This window comes from Mytilus californianus, unplaced genomic scaffold (assembly GCF_021869535.1).
Source record: "Mytilus californianus isolate M0D057914Y unplaced genomic scaffold, xbMytCali1.0.p SCAF_9, whole genome shotgun sequence".
Classification (NCBI taxonomy): domain Eukaryota; kingdom Metazoa; phylum Mollusca; class Bivalvia; order Mytilida; family Mytilidae; genus Mytilus; species Mytilus californianus.
The window spans coordinates 78845805-78867268 of record NW_026262745.1 but is presented as its reverse complement, the minus strand read 5'-3'; the positions used below and the strand labels follow the sequence as shown (position 1 = coordinate 78867268).

At 31.1% G+C, this 21464-nt stretch overlaps 1 protein-coding gene across 1 annotated transcript in view; it reads left to right on the top strand.

Annotated features, from left to right (window-relative positions):
* The window catches only part of LOC127716383 (AF4/FMR2 family member 1-like), an 87333-nt gene that overhangs the window by 32744 nt on the left and 33125 nt on the right, over positions 1-21464 (top strand). The window contains exon 9 of the mRNA XM_052222567.1: positions 379-446. Coding sequence (XP_052078527.1) covers positions 379-446 — 68 coding nt within the window. The remainder of the gene's footprint in view (positions 1-378; positions 447-21464) is intronic.

Below are 21464 nucleotides of genomic sequence, written 5' to 3'. Positions count from 1 at the left end.
GTCTCCGAGAAAGCAGTCCGATACAATTTATTTATTGATTTGTGTATTGTTTGAAGGGACATAAATCCTGCATATTTTTTCTGCGTTTGTTTGATATTGATCTGTCAGTTTAAATCTCAGCTCATTTTCCCTTATCAAATAACAACTTGTACACACATAGCATGACACTTCATTATAACATGTTTGTTGGCAAAGATGGAATGAAAATAGTTGTGCATTAGGTGATGAACTGTAAGCATGTTACAACCTGTTCCCCCTGTGTACTGACAATGGATTCATCTATGGCTGCAGTCTTGGAGTGGAGACAGTAAAATGTTATGGCTATCGGATAATTCCCGTAATAAGTGCAATGACCTTTTGTTCCATTCCTTATTTCAGATTTCTGAATGTCCACCCCGGAAAGACACATGTAAACAAGGGAACAAAGCCCCTGTAAAGGAGCCTAGGTGAGTAAAGTTTGTCTTTTGCTAAAAGTGATGTATTTTCAGTTAATTTTTTTTAAGTTGCAAAATTTCAGTCAAAATATGATTTATCTATTGATATTAATGTATTTATACATGTATTTGTCTGCAATATTTCATATTTTCAGGGATTTTTATTTGTAAATTATTTAGAAAATGAAGTAGTACATGTATTTCTACGAATTGCTAATAAAAGTACATATTCATGTATTCTTTAACCTTTTTAAATTTTGAATAAATCAGATTTGCTGAAGCAGTAAACAACATACATGACGTACATTAGTTTCAACTACAATGTATTGTAAAAAAAAAATGAAAAGCATGACATTAGGGATTTAAATACATTATCTGAAAATATATTAGTAAATTGTTGGTATTTAATTTTTGAAGGATACGTTCCGATATTTCTTCCTGGGTTTTAAATCATAACTCAGGTGACAAAAGAATTTACATGACATTTTTTTTTATAATGAAATTGAGATTTAATTTACCAGTATTTAAAAGGGGATCATTTAATTTATAATAAATGCCGTAAAATAAAAATCAACACACTTACTTGACTCGCACTGAAATAAGCCTTATAGAAAGAATGAGTCTTGATGTAGCTTTTTGATCATTCTTAAATTGAAATTTGAAATAAGTTGAAATTCTGATTTACAAAACAAGGCAGTTAAATCACCATTTAAAGTATGTTAAAATGAAGTTGATTTTTTATCTGTATGATTTGATACATTATGTTTACATGATTTATGTAACATCTGTATTATTTCTTCTACTTTTTTTTTTTTTCCTTGGAAAATTAATTGATCTTAAGAATAAAGGATGATAATGTATAAAGGCAAAAATTGCTAACTCTGAAGTAGGCAAATATGTTCAACTTAGGAAGGTAGGTTTTGGCGATATTTTAAATAGGATTGTTGAAGTGTAAATTTACTGGTGCTTGGAATAAATCAGTTTTACTTGATTTCATTAGAGTAAGTGATCAAGCTACAAAGCGATGAAAATTTTTTCTCAAATCATGAAATTCAATACTCGTGAAATTAGATGAATCCATACCAGTAAAAGTTTTAGATAATTTACTTGTAAGTCTTCAAGTCCATGTTTTCCAAAAATAAAATTACAGATATTATGCAAGAATGGAATAGAACAATTTGTTTCTCTTATGTTTTTTTTCTCAAGTCTTTTCAAATTTGCAGTTTTGAAGCGTGTGAAAATTTTGAAAAAAGAATATTTTGCAGAATAAGTAGAACCTAGTACAGATTCATTTAAAAATCTTTGTTGCTGGTGTTGAGTGATTCACTGTGAAACTGGGTGACATACTCATCTTACACCCGTGTTATTCTGTAGGGTGTCATGGGTGCATTTTAGTCTCACTAGTGGCGCTCCATTTAAATCAGTTGGAAGGCAAAATTAAGAACTAAGGTGAAGAGCATTGAAAACCAAAAATTCCAAAAAGTTATGCCAAATATGGCTACTGTGTGCCATCTTAAATCAGACTCATTGATAAACATTCTACCAAAGTAAACCAATTATACATAGTTTTTGGTGAGGATATCAATAAGTTGACCAGGTCATTTAATAAATTACAAACTTTTACCAAAGTCCTTTCATGAATTACAAACTTTGATTGTAATGCTTAGGTGGCTCATCATAATGCCTTTAGTGGCAGCCAGTATAAAACAGTTTCTTGTTGTGTTACAGATTATATTACTGTTCTGTTTAGGCCTATTTTATGCTCACATTGAGTCATAGATAATTTTTCCTTTCAAAATCATGGCTTCTAGCATTCTTCTGGAAACATGTTGTTGGTGTCAAATTTAGTCTATCTATGTTTAGATTTTTTAAACTCATATATTCTTTATTACATTGTTCCCTTTCCTGAAGTGGTCAGTTTCATGTTTATATACAATTTTGATGGTAAAGGTTTCCATAGATTAGATATAGATTGTCATTATCTGGAGATCTTATGAATTATTGTACCGATCATTTTATCAGTCACTCTTCTGACACCAGTTTCTTTAAAAATGGCAGTTCAAATTTTACCTATAATCTAAGCTCAAGAATTACTGTAATCTAATCTTTTCAAAATTTCTTAAAGATTTTGTGTTGAGCAAATAATAATGTCAAGTGGTAAAAAGATTTGAAGTTGATCAGTACTACATCAGAATTAGATCTAATTTAAAATTCTTTGTCCCATATGTTTATATGTCCATTCTTGAAAGTCAATTGAATTTGATTGATGAAGTATTACCTAGACTTTGTGTTTATTGACAATTCAAATCATAATTTTTGTATGTTTACAGCTCAGTTTACTGATTTCTTTTTTGTGAGATTAACCTGTTTCTGTAAAAACCTTACTGATTGCAGTGAATCAATTGATTGAGTTAATAATCCAACTCTCTCCCTGGTTAAATACATAATGAAAACTGACTTAATGAGATTCTAAAATTAACTGTGTGTTCCATGGTGAATGTCTTATAAACCATTTTACAATACATGATAAAGATTTAGTCACTCCTATAGGATGTGGGAGGGAAAATAATTCCAGGAAAATTGTATAATTTGTGATAAAGTCGTCCTTGTTTTCATTAGCAGTTGTTTGTTTACATTTAGAATGAATGAAGGGAGGTTGGTCAAAAATCTGACACATAAAAGTCTTCTTAGATTAATATATAATTTCTTTAAATAAAAAACACACATATGATAATTATTCAGGTAATAGAGTTGTTAGAATTGAAGTTACGCCTGATTGTCACTATCAAAGGTTTTTTTGACCAGGTAAACTTGTTGCAAGTCATCTGTTGTCACTATCAAAGTTTTCCATCAAAATAAACTCATCATAGATACCAGGATTAAAATTTTGTACAACAGAGGTGTGGTTCATCTACCAAAGACTCATCAGTGACACTCGAATCAAAAGTTAAAAAGGTCAAAAAAGTTGTCTTTGATGGTTGTCACTATAAAAAAAATCCATGAAAACTTTAACCAAGAAAACTTGTACAAGAAAACTTTGATGGTGACAACTGGTCTTTAGTTTAAAAAGATTTTGTTTTATTTCAAAATTATCAAGTACATTTGATGTTTCAATTATCAAAGGTTTGTCTAGCCTACATATCCCTGCAATCCATAAATTACAGTGAATGAAGTACTCTGCATTTGTTGACTCTAGATGTTTGTAGAAAACACCTGTTTGTACACTTCAATAGGCCCAGATTCATGTGGGAGGAAAAATTTCCAAAACAGCAATGTTCTAAAATAACTTTTAATACTTGAATGAAGATGTTGGTGAAATAAGTTCAGTGATTGTCCTATACTGCTTTTCGTTTATTACTGTTGACTATATCAGTCAGTTGGTTTCTCTTTTAAATTGTTTCACATTGTGTCATTCAGTGGCCTTTTATAGCTTTCTATAGGTATGGGTTATATCATTGTTTAAGACACTACAATGACCTATAACTTTTGACATCTTTGTCATTTGGTTGTCTCATTGGCAATCATACCACATCTTATTATTATAACATTTCTATTATTGAATGCTACAAAGTGGTAACTTTTGGATTTGGAGGATATTTGTCTGAGTGGCAGATTGCACCATATTTCCTTGTTTTGATGTGTATTTTTGTCTCAGTGGCAGATTGCACCATATTTCCTTGATTTGATGTGTATTTTTGTCTCAGTGGCAGATTGCACCATATTTCCTTGATTTGATGTGTATTTTTGTCTCAGTGGCAGATTGCACCATATTTCCTTGTTTTGATGTGTATTTATGTAAGAATGAAGAGTTTATAAAGGGTATTTATTAGTGTGACATTAGTTTGACATGCTATACTGATATATATCTTTATTGTGATGAATAGTTTATTTAAGGGCACTTGTTTCTCAGTAGTTTAACCAACCGTGACTTTGTAAATATCTTGTTACACATTTTTATACGACCGCAAAAATTAAAAATTTTTGGTCGTATATTGGTATGACGTTGGCGTCGTCGTCGTCCGAAGACACATTGGTTTTCGCACTCTAACTTTAGTTTAAGTGAATGGATCTCCATGAAATTTCACCATAAGGTTCAATACCACAAAAGGAAGGTTGGGATTGATTTTGGGGGTTATGGTACCAACAGTTAAGGAATTAGGGGCCAAAAAGGGGCCACAAATAAGCATTTTTGTAACTTTCAGACAATAACTTGTGTGTAAGTGTATGGATCTCTCTGACATTGTACCACAAGGTTCCATATCACAAAGGGAAGGCTGTAATTGATTTTGGGGGTAATTGCCTCAAAATTTTAGGAATTAGGGGCCAAAAAAGGGGCAAAAAACAAGCATTTTTCTAGTTTCATGACAATAACTTGTGTGTAAGTGTTTGGATATTTCTGAAATTGTACTACAAGGTTCCATATCACAAAGGGAAAGCTGGAATTGAGTTTGGGGGTAATTGCCCGAAACGTTTAGGAATTGGGGGCCAAAAAGGGGCCAAAAATAAGCATTTTTCTAGTTTCCAGACAATAACTTGTGTTCAAGTGTATGGATCTCTCTGAAATTGTACTGCAAGGTACCATACCACAAAGGGAAGGCTGGGATTGAGTTTGGGGGTGATGAATCATAAGGGGGTTCAAAAAATTGGGGGGGGATTTTTTTTTTTTTTTTTTTTCTTTTTTTCCTTTTTTTTTTCTTTTAAAATTTTCCATTTTAAGTTGGTTATTTCTGATTTATATTTAAAAGCAAATAATAATGATATGGTAGGAGATACACACCAAACAGGATGTGTAAATTATTATATAATAAGTATTGTGCAATAGCAAGAAATTTTCAATTGCACAGTATTGCACAATAGCAAGAAATCTTCAATTGCACAGTATTGCGCAATAGCAAGAAATCTTCAATTTAACAGTATTGCGCAATAGCAAGAAATATCCAATAGCACAATATTGCGCAATAGCAAGAAATTGTCAATTGTACAGTATTGCGCAATAGCAAGAAATATTCAATTGCACAGTATTGTGCAAAAGAAGATACTTCGTATAAATTGCTTATTTCTTGATCAATTTCAATGGGGTTTTATTCTTGAATTCTTGGGGTTCTTTAATATGCTGAATCTAACCGTGTATTAAGTTTTTGGATTTTGGGCCCCGTTTTTAAATTGGTCCACATTGAGGTCCAAAGGGTCCAAAATTAAACTTTGTTTGATTTCATCAAAAATTGAATTATTGGGGTTCTTTGATATGCCGAATCTAACCGTGTATTTAGATTTTTAATTTTGGGTCCCGTTTTTTAAATTTGTCTACATTAAGGTCCAAAGGGTCCAAAATTAAACTTAGTTTGATTTTAACAAAAATTGAATTCTTAGGGTTCTTTGATATGCTGAATCTAAACATGTGTTTAGATTTTTGATTATGGGCCCAGTTTTCAAGTTGGTCCAAGTTGGGGTCCAAAATTAAACTTTGTTTGATTTCAACAAAAATTGAATATATGGGGTTCTTTGATATGCTGAATCTAAACATGTATTTAGATTTTAGATTTTTGGCCCAGTTTTCAAGTTGGTCCAAATTGGGGTCCAAAATTAAACTTTGTTTGATTTCAACAAAAATTGAATATATGGGGTTCTTTGATATGCTGAATCTTACCATGTATTTAGATTTTTTATTTGTGGGCCCGCTATCAAATTGGTTCATATTGAGGTCAAAAGGGTCCAAAATTAAACTTTGTTTGATTTCATCAAAAATTGAATTATTGGGGTTCTTTGATATGCCAAATCTAACCGTGTATTTAGATTTTTAATTTTGGGTCCTGTTTTTTAAATTGGTCTACATTAAGGTCCAAAGGGTCCAAAATTAAACTTAGTTTGATTTTAACAAAAATTGAATTTTTGGGGTTCTTTGATATGCTGAATCTAAACATGTGTTTAGATTTTTGATTATGGGACCAGTTTTCAAGTTGGTCCAAGTTGGGGTCCAAAATTAAACTTTGTTTGATTTCAACAAAAATTGAATATATGGGGTTCTTTGATATGCTGAATCTAAACATGTATTTAGATTTTAGATTTTTGGCCCAGTTTTCAAGATGGTCCAAATTGGGGTCCAAAATTAAACTTTGTTTGATTTCAACAAAAATTGAATATATGGGGTTCTTTGATATGCTGAATCTTACCATGTATTTAGATTTTTTATTTGTGGGCCCGCTATCAAATTGGTTCATATTGAGGTCAAAAGGGTCCAAAATTAAACTTTGTTTGATTTCATCAAAAATTGAATTATTGGGGTTCTTTGATATGCCAAATCTAACTGTGTTTTTAGATTTTTAATTTAGGGTCCCGTTTTTTAAATTTGTCTACATTAAGGTCCAAAGGGTCCAAAATTAAACTTAGTTTGATTTTAACAAAAATTAAATTCTTCGGGTACTTTGATATGCTGAATCTAAACATGTGTTTAGATTTTTGATTATGGGACCAGTTTTCAAGTTTGTCCAAGTTGGGGTCCAAAATTAAACTTTGTTTGATTTCAACAAAAATTGAATATATGGGGTTCTTTGATATGCTGAATCTAACCATGTATTTGGATTTTGGACATTGGACCATAATAGGTAAATTAAAAAAATTGAAGTTCTTAGACCACATTCTTTCTGTGTCAGAAACCTATGCTGTGTCAAATATTTAATCACAATCCAAATTCAGAGCTGTATCAAGCTTGAATGTTGTGTCCATACTTGCCCCAACTGTTCAGGGTTCGACCTCTGCGGTCGTATCAAGCTGCGCCCAGCGAAGCATTTTATTAGAATCTGTTTAGATTACTCCAAATAATGTGTTTTTTGTCCTAGATTTTACAGTAGTATTTCTAATGCATCTTGTCTATTAATTGATGATTTGTATTGTGTAATTACTGCTTTCTCATCAATAATTTAAACTGCATATAAATGATCTCAGGAGAATGTCAGCATGGAACCATATCTTAGTTGGCACTGAAATACCTGTAGAAATGAAGTCACATTTAATATGTGTAAAACAAATAAATGATTAAACTTACAGAATCAATTAAAACCATCTAAGTGATGAATTCCTTTATGTTTAATGAAACAAGGACTTGTATGGTAAACCACCAACAACTATCACCTCTGTGAACAACCAACAAACACCCTAGTAAACAACCAACAAACACACTCGTTATAAACAACCAACAAACACCTCTGTAAACAACCAACAACAAACACCTCTGTAAGCAACCAACAAACGCCCAAATAAACAACTAAAAAAAACACCTTCGTAAACAACCAACAACAAACACCCTAGTAAACAACCAACAAACACCCTAATAAACAACCAACAACAAACACCTCTGTAAGCAACCAACAAACACCCAAATAAACAACTAAAAAAACACCTTCGTAAACAACCAACAACAAACACCCTAGTAAACAACCAACAAACACCCTAATAAACAACCAACAACAAACACCTCTGTAAGCAACCAACAAACACCCAAATAAACACCCTTGTAAACAACCAACAAACACCCTCATAAACAACCAACAACATGCATCTTTATAAATAACCATCAACAAATACCTCTGTAAGCAACCAACACACACCCTTCAATATTCATACAAATATATATATCAGAATATTAGAAAGTGTAATCTAACAGAAAGCTTACAACACAGATTCACCACCATAAATATAGGTTAAGTCAAAACCACAATATCTTAAAAGTACAAATTATAAAAGTGTATTAACTTTCATAATGTCTGTACAATTTCACTCATAAAAGATGAAATTGCATTTCTATAGTAATTTAGAAATATCTATGATATTAAAAGTGAAAAAGGATACATTCTTATTTGTGGTAAACAAAAGCTTGGAAGATAATTAGAGACCAAGGAAGATATATTGAACATGTTGACTTTTATTAGTTTATATATTGTCTTGATTGTTAGTGTAACAGTGTAAAGGATACTGTCTTCAGAAAGGAAGGAAATCCATGTAGAAAATCTTTACATTGCTAATGATCACTTTATAGATTTTACATCTTTATTTTCTGCCTCATTTACAAATTGATAGTCACAGACCTGATATACTTTTAAGTACAAAACAATTTTAGTTATTTGGTGCATTTAAGGCAGTTTTTCATGTGTAAATTATTTATCGATTTTTCTAGCAAGTTGTAGATGTATGTCAGTGTTTAGTCATGCAAACAAAAATAAATCTAGATAATTCTCCGAATCTTAAATGTTTCAATAGTCTGTAAGTAAGGTCTTATATGGAGAAGAAATCTATTTAGATATACTCCATATAAGTAACAAAAATATACCAGAGGACAACAAGTTAATTAAAAAAAAGTAAAAAGAGGGAGAAAATAGCAATGGGGTAATTAAAACCATAAGTTGAAGAAAAACAGACAATGTAATATCAATAAAGGAAAATAAGGTATGAACAAAATTAAAAGTTCATGTCAATATTTGACAACAACCCAAGGGAGGGGGCAAAAAATTTTCCTTTAACAAATTGAAAATGCAAATGATTTCCCTTTATTTACAAGAAAATATTTTAATTCAATTCAGTCACTATGATGATGCTACTCTCCCTAAACATTTTCTTCTTTTACGCCCCCTTTAAAGGAGGTCTGCTCCTGGAAATGCATGCTAGAAATGTGCCTAAACCGTAAATGTGTTTTAAACATGAAAACTTGACAGTAGAAGCATTGTGATGGATGTAACTATGGATGCCTTTGGTTAATAGATTAAGTGAAAGCTTCATAAAACTGTCATAATGTGTAACATGGTGTGGGAGTTTGTACACTTTGTCACACAAACAGTTCATTAAATGGCCTTTAATCTCAATAAAGACAACAGGAGAACAATCTAAAGAATGTTGATCAAGATTGTAAATGTTTTAATGAATTGTTGGTTTTAACTGCCAAAATATCTGAAATTTCTTGGTCAATTTTCAACTTCAAGAAGGCAAATATTTACAGTGTTAAATTTGCAATTTTTCATAGTGAACAAGAGAGCCTGCTTGCATGGCATGCAGAACATATAAACTGTGAATTGTACTATTCTCCTTGTGAGCCCATTTAATTGATATGTTCTTCATCTTCTATTGATAAAATCCAACAAAATTCAGGAACAAATGCAAAGAACTTATTTTTACTAGATTGTATATGAAATGTAGTTTTAGGAAGAAAAGACTGTCATTGTACTGCTGTTTCTCAACTTAGAACCGTTTGATGTTCCATGTGATTTACAAATATTCATGTTTATTTCTGTCGATCCTGTTTCCTACATAACAAAAAATTCCATCAAACTTGTCAAGAAAACCTGTCATGACTCTGGTCATGTGACTGTGGTCATGTGACTGTGGTCATGTTGATAGTCTTAAGCCATGCCTAAAAAATTGATAACCTTGTGATTAGAGCTTTGTTATGGCTGATATTTATAAATATGAGTATAGAATACACATAATATTGACCCTTTTATCTTTAATCTAGATCAATCAGTATACAAGGTCGTCTCGATATCAATCATCAGCTCTATTTTAAAAATCAATTTTTAATCTTTTCAAAAATTGCAGGTTATATTTTATTAATCTATTTTATTATCTAACATAATCTGTTGAACTTTACTACAAGTTGTAAATCAGTTTTCATTTAGTATGTTGTACATATGTATTGTCCTTTGGGCTATTTATTTATCAGCTTAGTGACAGTGATTGTGGTATGGTTCTTTGACATAGAGTGAGAGGGTAGTTTATTAAACACAAAACACTTGACTGGTTCAATTAACCAGGGATTAATAGCAATAAAACAATTAAATAACTAAGTACATTTTGTAGTTTGAATGTCTTACATCAATAATTCAATACCATGATTAGTGCCAAGAAATTCAATGGTAAAAGTCTTGTCTTGGTTTTACTAAGGTTCACAAGGCTTGTTGACCTAGGTTCTATTTAGTTCTAAGCAGTCATGTTGTCCTCTGATTCAAAGTGTTATATTTTTGTGTTCATCTTTCTTGAAGCTGTTGTTCCAACTGTTTTATTTTGTTTAGCTGTTTAAATTTCTTCATGGTGTAGGTGCATAATTTGTGAATATGGATTGACATGTCATATTAATTTGTTATTAGGATGATATATGTATATATTAATTAAGTAAACTACCTAGGAGTTACTGTCAATTCTGGACGAAACTACTAAACAGCAGTTGATCATAAACAAACATTTTGCATTCTGGACAATTACAAGGTACCTATAAATAACTACTTGGCAGCAATCAGTGGTAAAATCTTCAGTTGTCATCACTGGTTACCATGATTAATGCCAGCGCTTCAAACTAATACCCTAGCTTAATGGAAACTCTCTAGTGCTGCTTAATTATGGTACTTCACATTGTAACAATCTCTAGTGTGGGTTGGTCATTCTTCATACCAGCATTGCAGGTTTGCTTGTCCGTGATGAGTTTAAAATGTGGTCATCTTATCTCTTTGAAGAACGTTTGTCCTTGATGTTCCCTCACAAAATATAGTTCTGCTTCCTATCTACCATAAATAAAAATGACCACCCTCAGTTCCAAACACATTTTATTTTTGGTTAGCACTGTCAATGACTGTTAAAGTCTAAAACAATTTTCCTATATCAACTGTAAAATATTTTCCAAAAATAAAAATATATTTTACCCACCTACCTTCCCTATTTTTCCTGCCTGTGGGTTTCCATATACAATGTAATGAATTTTCAATATTCAAATATTTTGTGGCCTTCTCCTTTTATTAGCTAATATTTCTTTATTTTTTAGAATTGTTATTTCTTTGAAAATCCTGCCATCACTAGAGACTGTGTTACAGAGATATAAGTTCATTTTATTAATAAGCCAACCCATCCTTTCTTGACAATAAATGAATTATCATGTAAGATGAACCTAGCTTTTTTCAGATAGCTTGATAATTTGACCCCCCATAAAGTCATTAGGGTGAAATACGTTTGGAAATAACTGGATTCAGTAATTGTCTGGGATTTTTTTTTCTTCATTTTACAACCAATTAATCTTGTTGTTGTTTATGATATCCAGTAGTGCTACTAGCCAATAATTGAGAGTAGCAGTCTTACATAACATGATTATTGGCCAGTCTGTCTCCTTTGAAATTAGATAATCCGTGCAGCCGACTCTGACATTTCACAGTCATATATATTGTGACTAGTCTGGAAACATTCCATTATGCTTTACTCATTTGTAAGCTGCAAAATTCAAGTAGAATTGTGTTGTTAAAAAAATTGACATGTGAATCTAACTACTTGAAATATTTAGGCCAATACAATTATTAATGTGTCTGAAATGTTTATATAAAGAGCATTAAATGGTTTCTTTTTTAATTCAAATTTTACTTTAAAATTGAAATATTGAGAAAACTTAGTGTGCATTTTTGGTGCTAGGCAAGTTATCAGTTTTGAAAATAGTGCTTGGTGTGAAATTTGAAATTTCAGATACTGAAGGTGACTGTTGGACTAGGTCTTAAGTGACATTGGTTTGGTCCTATTAAATGGGATACTTACTATTACTGGAACAATTATATAATAAAGATAGGTCTACCTTCAAAATTTCTTGTAAGCAAGTCCAGATGAACAACGTTTGGTCCAGTTGTCTAGTATAATTCTTTTGCCTATGGAATGATTTGTATTTGTGTCTATTTGCACAGACATATTTCTTGATCAAATGTTTATAATAACTTGTAAGGGAATAAGGACTTTGACCCTAAAAAAAGCTTCTAAAATCAGAAATTTTAAATAAGATGATGTACAATTTTTTGGTTAATACCATTGAAGTTGAGGACAATCCTTTATACATTGTGTGTGTCCCTGTGGCAACCAAACTATGTACTTCTGTAAGATACTGATAAATTAAAAGACAAGGTTGTCAGAGCTATTTTGATATTTCACATGAAAGGCGACAGTTTATACAGTTAGGTCATCCTTTTTAACCAACTTCAAATATCCTGGGAAAATATTGATTGATATATGATAACAAAGAGAATCAAAGTTTATAATTGATACAAATCAATGATTTGGTCCTAAACAGACAGTCTGACACTTTATTGATGTACTCTGTGTGTAGGTGAAATCCTGAGTCTCACCTTACTTGAACTCACTTCTGTGAGCATATTTTGGATATAAACTTTTAAGTATTTAAGCTTTCCATTGTTGTTTGATTGTAAAATATTCAATACTTTGTGAAGAAGAAAGATATTAGAAGTTCTCTGTCCTGCTAATGTATGTGTTTCTATTGTGTCATGTAAAGTGTATATTGGTTAATTTTTTGTTCTTTTTGGTATTCTATTTCATTTGTTGCAATAAAATGTCTATATGATATTTCATTTGAAATTTTAACCATTGCAAAAAAAAAGAAATATATGATAATAATTTCTTTTGACTTATCTGTTGAGAATGATTATGCATGATAAAATACATGTGTTAAGTGTTGAGAATTGTTTATAAATTGCATTTTTGGCATATGTTGACAGGTTGCTTTTTTGGAGTTCTGTCAGAAAAGTAGCATGTCAATATAGTTCAACTTCAGCACAAATTTGGACTGATAACTTTTTCTTATTATCAAAAATATGGAATAAAAAAAAAATAGGACAATTTAAGATTTATTGTATTACATCAATGTCTTATTTTGGGTAATCTATAAAAACAATCATCTTAGGAACAGAAAGAGATTGAACGTCAAAGTCTTGACTCCCAAGGGTTGACTGGTGTATAGAAATATAGTAATCTCTAGACTTCTCCCATTATTCAGTAAAATACATACTTTAGATGGGGGTTCTGTCAGAATGGGGATATCACAATCTGGATGTAGGATGAGTGCCCAGGGACAAAACTTAAAGGGAGCCCAGTCGCCCATGGCTCCTAGATTTTGAGCTGGGCCCCTAAACTTTCAGGTAAATTTCAGTTGAACATATAGAAACTAATTATGAAATATCTGGTCTGGGCTCCCAGCTTGAAATTCCCAAGTTTAGTCCCTGGACTGCCTGACTCTCTGTGGCTTCAACATGTTCTGTCAGAACTAACCTGTGACCTTGGTGGGGACCTTTCAACCTGACCTGTGACCTTTACTGCAGGTTTATTGTTAAACTAAAAGCTTTCAAATTTGCTTAAAAGTGATCTGTCACCTGAAGAGATTTTAAAATGTGACTTTGTGACCTAAGGGGTTTCCACTACTGGAGTCCCCTCTCAGATCATACCTTTGATTTGTTCTTGTGCAGAATTGCATGAAATATTTGCCATTAAATATTAAGCAAACAACAATCAATCATTTATAGTTCTGACTTGGTACATATGCACTGTGTGAGGCTGAGTTTCAAATGAAAGTAGCAGGTAGAACCAGCTTTTTTCAATGTACAAAAGCCAGTCATTGTATCAACATTGTTTCTGATTCCTGACAATTGTTATGTGTTGATAGATTTTAGTTGCTCTTTGGGGAGTAGAAACAATATGCAGTACAAACTAAACATGCAAAATTTCCATATTTCATTGACAGGGAAAAAAGTCGGTCATAGATAATTGAAGATTGTGGATTTTTGGAAAATTAATATGGTTGACATGTTGCTTCCTAAAGCTGTAAAAGTCAATTTCTACACAGAAATTCATCATCGTGAAGAAGGCTGTTTTACAATAATGCTTTTTTCTCATCTTAATATTTCAGACTGATGAAAGAAGTCATTCATCATGTTATTGAGAATGCTTTAATCATTTTTAGGTTTTGATTGCATTCTTAGAAAAATATGTTAACTTCAGGGGTGAAAAAGTAGGTTAGTTCCATACTTAATCACATCTTATATTTGAAGTTATTGATTTCTGAAGGCTAATGATTCCAGATGGATTTTAATTTTAATGAAGAAGATGTCTTTGAAATTACAAAACCTCATCTTTGTTTTTGTAGATGATGATGAGGTAATAAAAATCTTCCAAGGATTTACTTCATCAAAACTTTGATAAGCATGACACATGATAAGGTGAAGGCTATCATGGTGATATGTTGATAGTTTATCAGTTCTTGTACTTAGTCTTGAAAAATATTTGACACAAGTTTATCATTTATGAAAAAAAAAGAAGTCAAAGATACCAAGCCAACTTGGAACAAGAAAGTCTAAACATTTAAAGTATAAACACAGCACATGATGTCTAGAAATTGCTTAAAACCTTGCAGTTGTTGAGAGGAATAATATGAATTTATTTTTTACAATTGACACCTTCAAGACAAATTTATTTTCAGAGAGAAAAAGAAAGGCAAACAACACTTTTTTCTGAATGTTTAAAATCCAAACATCATGAACATGGGTATATACATTTCTTCTTTATCCAATTTTTAATTAGGTCTCTGTATTCAGTCACAAATAATGTGCAAATAGCATAAAATGTGCTAAACAAGTTTTAAAGGAGAAATTTAGGAGAACAAACACTACATATCATTTCAAGTAATTTGAGATAAATGCAAAGTTTCCAAAGCAAAACATGTACTGGATCGAAAAGCCAATCAGTGTTGAAAAAGTGTGAAGGCATTAGGTGTACTTGTATTTTCTCTTCTCTGCACGTACTCTTACATAAGAAATCAAAGCTACAAATAGTCCAGAGTGAAAATTGATTTTTGACAATTGTACGATGAAATTAGAAGGTTCATACTGGTACTTTGAAAATAACAATTCACTTTATTCTAAACAGAGTTAAGCCATTGAACAATTATTGAATGTTTATAAAGGTTAAAACTCCTCCAAGGAACTGCATTAATAGATGGTCCAATGAATGTTTTGATAATTTTACTGTAAAAAATGGTAGATAATATTTATTACTTGCAGATAAGTTTAAACTAATCATTTGTTTATTTTATATGTAGATTTGCATGCATAATTTATTCTTTAACAGGACTAAAATGTTGATGAACTATGTAGATATAGCTAACATATTCAATAGCTTTTATAAGATAGGATTTTTATGTGTTACGTAGCTACATAGTACGCTGGTTTGATCCTGCAGCTTGTAATGTTAATCTGTTAGAAGGAAGTTTTGTTCAATGAGAAAATAATGCAGTCAGTTCAAAGGGAAACATGGTAAAATAACTGTGGGTAATTAACTGAAACCAAGTATTAGCCAAAAATTAAATATCTTGTAAAACATAGGATAACTAGAGGAGGGAATAAGCAAATGTACTAAGCTACAAGATATTGTCCAATCAATTATAGTCCATATATACACTGGCTACATTTGGAGAAAATCTTTTCATACTATCTTTAGTCAAACAAACAAAAAACAGGTATTTTGCTGTGCACAAAACCTCTCTTGTATATATGATACTCATTTCCATTCTGTCTACCAATTTGTCAGTTTGTCAGTTTCTAGCTGAAGTTGTACAGTTTACCAAGTGCATTTTTCTCTACACAGTTTTGCATTTTACTGAGTGCATTTTTTGCTGAAGTTGTGAAGTTTACTGAGTGCATTATGTTTTTTTTCCAGAAAGTAAACTGAGTGATCATGGTACAATTGTATATATAGACTATAGAAGGTTAAATGAAACCCTTTAAGCAGATATAAATTCTGCTTCTTCATCAGTGAACAAATGAATGACGTGGATCATTTGTGTTGTTAGTTAAAAGCAGTATTGGTCTGCATTAAGCAGTCACAGACAGATTCCAATGTATAATGATTGGTTCCTGTATGTTTGTTTGTGATATAAGTTGGGATCAAAGATTACCTACTGCTATTCTATTTCCAGTAAATTATTGGTTAATACAGAATTATGAAGGCAAAACATGTACTTGATAACAAGCCAATCAAACTAGGCTATGAATAAGGTTCTCCTCACTGTTTGTAGTCAGTGAAAGAAGTTACCAGATTTATAAGTCCTCTATGATGTGATGAAATTAGAAGGTTAAGACTTTGGACTTCTCCCATATTCTGCCCACACTCAACAACTTGAATATTCTGACTTATTTAGTTATGTAATACTATTAGGCACATTCTTCTCAATCTGATTAGTACTGTTGGGGGTTTGTAACCCTGTAGTGTAAGAAAACATTTTAGGGTTAACAATGTATTTTTTGCACATAAGAAATACAGTTATGCACATAGTAATAATTTGATATTGCATGGAAATACTATGCTAGTGATAATATGTGCTATAACCATGTCATTGTATGTCATAGTTTTTAACCAGGTTTAACTGCCTTTGACATGGCTAATATTACCACTAACTAAGTTTAACTGCCTGTGACATGGCCAATATTACAATTTAACCAGGTTTAACTGCCTTTGACATGGCCAATATTACAATGTAACCAGGTTTAACTGCCTTTGACATGGCCAATATTACAATTTAACCAGGTTTGACTGCCTTTGACATGGCCAATATTACAATTTAACCAGGTTTAACTGCCTTTAACATGGCTCATATTACAATTTTACCAGGGTTAACTGCCTTTGAAAAGGCCAATTATACAATTTAACCAGGGAATATTGTATGCTAACTTTTGGTTTTAACTTCTGAGTGGATAATTGTGATGCAATACCATAATAAAAAAACAAACATATTTCATAATCTATCATAAACAATTATTATTAATTTTTGGCAGTCATGACAGACATCATCCACAGATATTGTCAATCATTTTTCAGTGTTCCCGCCTGCCCTAAATGGAAGGGCAGCCCGCCCTTGGTGCCCTTACCCCCGCCCTTCTGCCCTCCAAAGTAAAAGAATGCACCCCTCTGCCTTTTCAAAAAAATAAAATTTCCAAATTTCATGCCTACCGGCGTTTCCGGTAAAATTGTTACCTGATTGTGTAACACTAATTAACTGACAATGGGATTAAGTTAAATACCTAATGTTTTGGCAGTTTTATCACCTTTGTTAATGATTGTTTACTGCTAATTAGTGGATTTAAGATAATTGAACAAATACTAGATATTTAATACAGAATGAAATGTCCACATGTTATCCATTTGTAATGTTTATGTACAGCATGTACACCTGAAAAAATTTATTTCAGTAGGCATAACATAAAAAATAAAATCTTAAACAATGTTTAAGGCATACATAGTTTTGACTTAATTTGTAAAAAATGTTTTGTTTCTTAACCATGAGTATGAAATTTAAAGAAGAATCAAAGAAATTTGTACTTTGAACATAACAAGATTCACTTCCTGTTTTACTTCTTGTATTTTATAATCCTCCTGACATAGGAGCACTCAACAAATTTATTTTTAACAATGATGGAGAAAAAAGTAACTGTTTATACCTTCTGCAATATATTATTGCATCAATATAATATGATCATCTACAGTCTCACCTGTTATATTTATAAAACTCCTTACTGAGGAGCACTTTGGTGTGCACTTAAAAATACTTTTTTGTAACAATTCAAATGATAATAAATAACTCTCAATAACATATATACTATATGCTTGAACAAGTAATTTAAATGTAGATAATTTAATTACATTAAACATTCAATTTTGCATGTATAACTCCATCTTTCAAAACTACTTGTTTCTTTTTATACACTGGTATAAGTTATAAAACATTGAAATTTCTGATGATTATTTTCCTTACCAAATGTACAAGTTTGTTTAGATTAACATCAAAATGATATGCTTTGCTTCATGGTATGATAATTTGATAAAAAAAAAATTCTTCCTGGAACCAATATCAAGAACACATTAATTTCTGAATATGGTTTAAATACAACTAATGTTCTCCAGCTGCATGAGCCTAGCAATATTCAAGGTAATTTATACACTGTCCAACAGTGCCCACAAAATCTGGGTTATAACGCTAAAGTGCCCTTTCAGACAACTAGCACCCTTCTGCCCTGAGATTCAAGCTGGAACACTGATTTTTGAAACTATATCCATAATCATATTTCACCTTTTGATACAGTTTATGTTGACAATTATTATTGTGGAGGAGTTTTGTTTGTTTAATTTCAACTTCAATCAGTTTTTTGAAAATTCTGTTTTAGTTTCATTTTGAGGAACAATAAATATGGCGTTAAAGGGGATACCCCATCTTTTGTTCTGCAGATTTTTTTTTATTGATTTAACAGTGGATAATCTTATTGGTTAATTATCCCTGTTTTATGTCAAGGCTTTTATAGGTTTTCCTCTTCCTTATAAGACACAAGTTGTAAACACACAGGTGAATGTGGAGGTAAAAACCAACAATTGATTTATGTCTTACAATTCAGTCCTTCGTACTTATTGCCTGTCGTATGTTTACTTATAATTTGTAATTTGAGGACACTTTAAAAATTTTCTTTTCGAAATTGAATTATCTGTACTGAATTTTAAATAAATATTACGGTTCTTTTTGTAAATGTTAAAATTGTAATTGGAAGTCTTACATGATGGAATCAAATTTGAAAAGTTCTTCTAAAGGTCCAGAAATTAGAAATAATAATGGTTAGAATACTGCATGTTTTCCCACATTTAATTCTAAATAACTAAAGTTCATGACCCTTCCTTGTTCTTCCAGTTGTTTTTGATTTGAACCTTCATTTTTGTCGAGCCTTCGACTTTAGTCGAAAAAGCGAGACATAGCGATCCTACATTCCGTCGGCGGTGTCCACAAATATTCACTCTGTGGTTAAAGTTTTTGAAATTTTAATAACTTTCTTAAACTATCCTGGATTTGTACCAAACTTGGACAGAAGCTTGTTTATGATCATAAGATAGTATCCAAAAGTAAATTTGTTAAAAAAAAATTTCATTTTTTCCCTATTTTACTTATAAATGGACTTAGTTTTTCTTCCAGTTAACATTAAATACAGTCTGCAGTTAAAGATTTTTAAACAGTTATTAGATTCATAAACTATCCTGGATTTATACCAAACTTTGACAGAAGTTCTTACAATCAAAAGATAGTATCTAAAGGAATATTTTTATTAATTTTTTTCCTCATTTTTGTTGAGCCTGCGATTAACAGCAAAAGTAGGCGAGACACTGGGTTCCGTGGAACCCTTACAAATTTTTCTTTTGAAAACCATATTGTCATCTGGGATAATTGACAATTGTATGTGAAAACAAGACTTTATTTATAACTGCTAAATAGATAACCTCTAGTCTTCTGTTTTGATTTATTTAGTTGTTTTTGTTGCTGTCTTGCTGACTAATACCAAATATTTTTCCCCTTTATTCATTAGACAGAAAAAGGGGATGTTCTTCTAGTTAATCTTTTACATTGTTGGACCATGTCAATTATTGGCTTCGGAAATGTGTTTTGAAAGTTTATCATAGGCAATTGAAAGACTAGACTTTAATTATATGAAGTTGTTCTGCATGTTGAACACAGTGAGGATAATAATGGAAATGAAGGAACGGCATTTTATAGCTTTGGACTTTGTTATTGATTCATTGTAACATTATGATGCCAGATTTTCTGATAGTTCTATGGCAATGAATTTATTACAGAATTGACTTAATTGGTGATTTTAACAGTTACGGGAATTTTAAACCAATGTACAAGTAAATTTTACGCTCAGTACGGCTCTGTATATTGATGATTCGTAATCCCAAAGTACTTTTGCCATTTTTTGTCATAATTCTGTGAGATGTGGGTGTTAATTAGTGTAAAAAAAGTCACAGGATTTTGTAAATGAATCTGATCTTTTTTCCTACACTTATTTTAATTATATAATCCAAAAAAAGCACTTTCAGTTTTCAAGGCTAAATTGGTTTATCTATTAACTAATTAGTATTAGTATTATCTAATCTGATTGATAGTAAATGTGATATTTATTTGAAATGCATTTAAAGTAGGTGTTGATCAGTGTTTTCAACATTTCCTTGATAAAAAAAAATAATTTCTGAAAACAATTTTTTCACGGAAAAGTTCATCCTTACCAAGGGTTTTCAGGTATACTCAAATGTAAATTACTTTAGTACAATGTAGTTCAATAACAACTCTTGAGTAATAATGCAAAGAAAATTCAATGATATTTACAGTAAGTTGGTTAGAATTACATAACATCAAAGTATTATTCTGATGCAGTAATGGTATCAAGTAAAAAGCATCAATCTTTGATTCAATTAGATCACATTTGTAGTAGATTTTATTTCTTGTAAGTGTATTTTTTTGCCAAATTTTAAAAGATTTAAATTCTTCTTTATAAAAGTTTCCTGCATTTGAATGCTTAGACATATTTTGTGATTCACATCTTTATTCTGTATGGAGAAGTCAATGTACTTTTCTGTATGCTATGTGTTATAGGAGACTTTAATAGGAGCAAGTCTTTGATAGTATATCATATTACTGTTATTTGATATACAGTAATGTAAATTCATCTTCAATATAGGACAAATAGTTCTTTTTTCTTAAAATTGAATTTAGTTTGTTCATTTCTGATAACCATTAACACCTAGAAAATAACCTCCAATACTTTAAATTGCAATAAAATGCACTAAAAATAAAGTCCTGATAAACAATGGTCAGGAAAAAATCATTTAACCATCCTCCATGGTGTCCCCATTATAAAATGTTGCTTATGATATTGCTAAATTGGTGCAGAATGGGCAATTTCCAAAATAAGATACACATCAACCAGCCACCAACATATAGGCCAGCTGGATTTGATTGTACAGTGAATTGTTGTATTGTTAATTTTTGAATTATTCGGTTCTTTAAGTGGGGTTAAAAAAATAGAAGAAGAAAAAGAAGTCTCTGTGGGTGGTATTACAATGAATTCTCACGTTCAGCTGATTGGTTGTCTGTTTCAATAATAGTAAACAAAAGTCTGTGATGATTTGTAAACAAAACTTGTAGAGAAAGTGTAAAGAAGATGTTTATCATCATATAGACTATAGGTAAAGATAGCCAGATTAAAATTTAAAATTCTTAATGTACTTGGTTACACTATAACTTACCCTGATCCCAGTCTATAGGATAAAGGCTTTGTGTATAAATGTATAAATAGCCTTGGTATCAAATTTATAGAGTTAAATGATTGATTGTACCAAATAATTATCAATATTCAGATTATAGAAGAC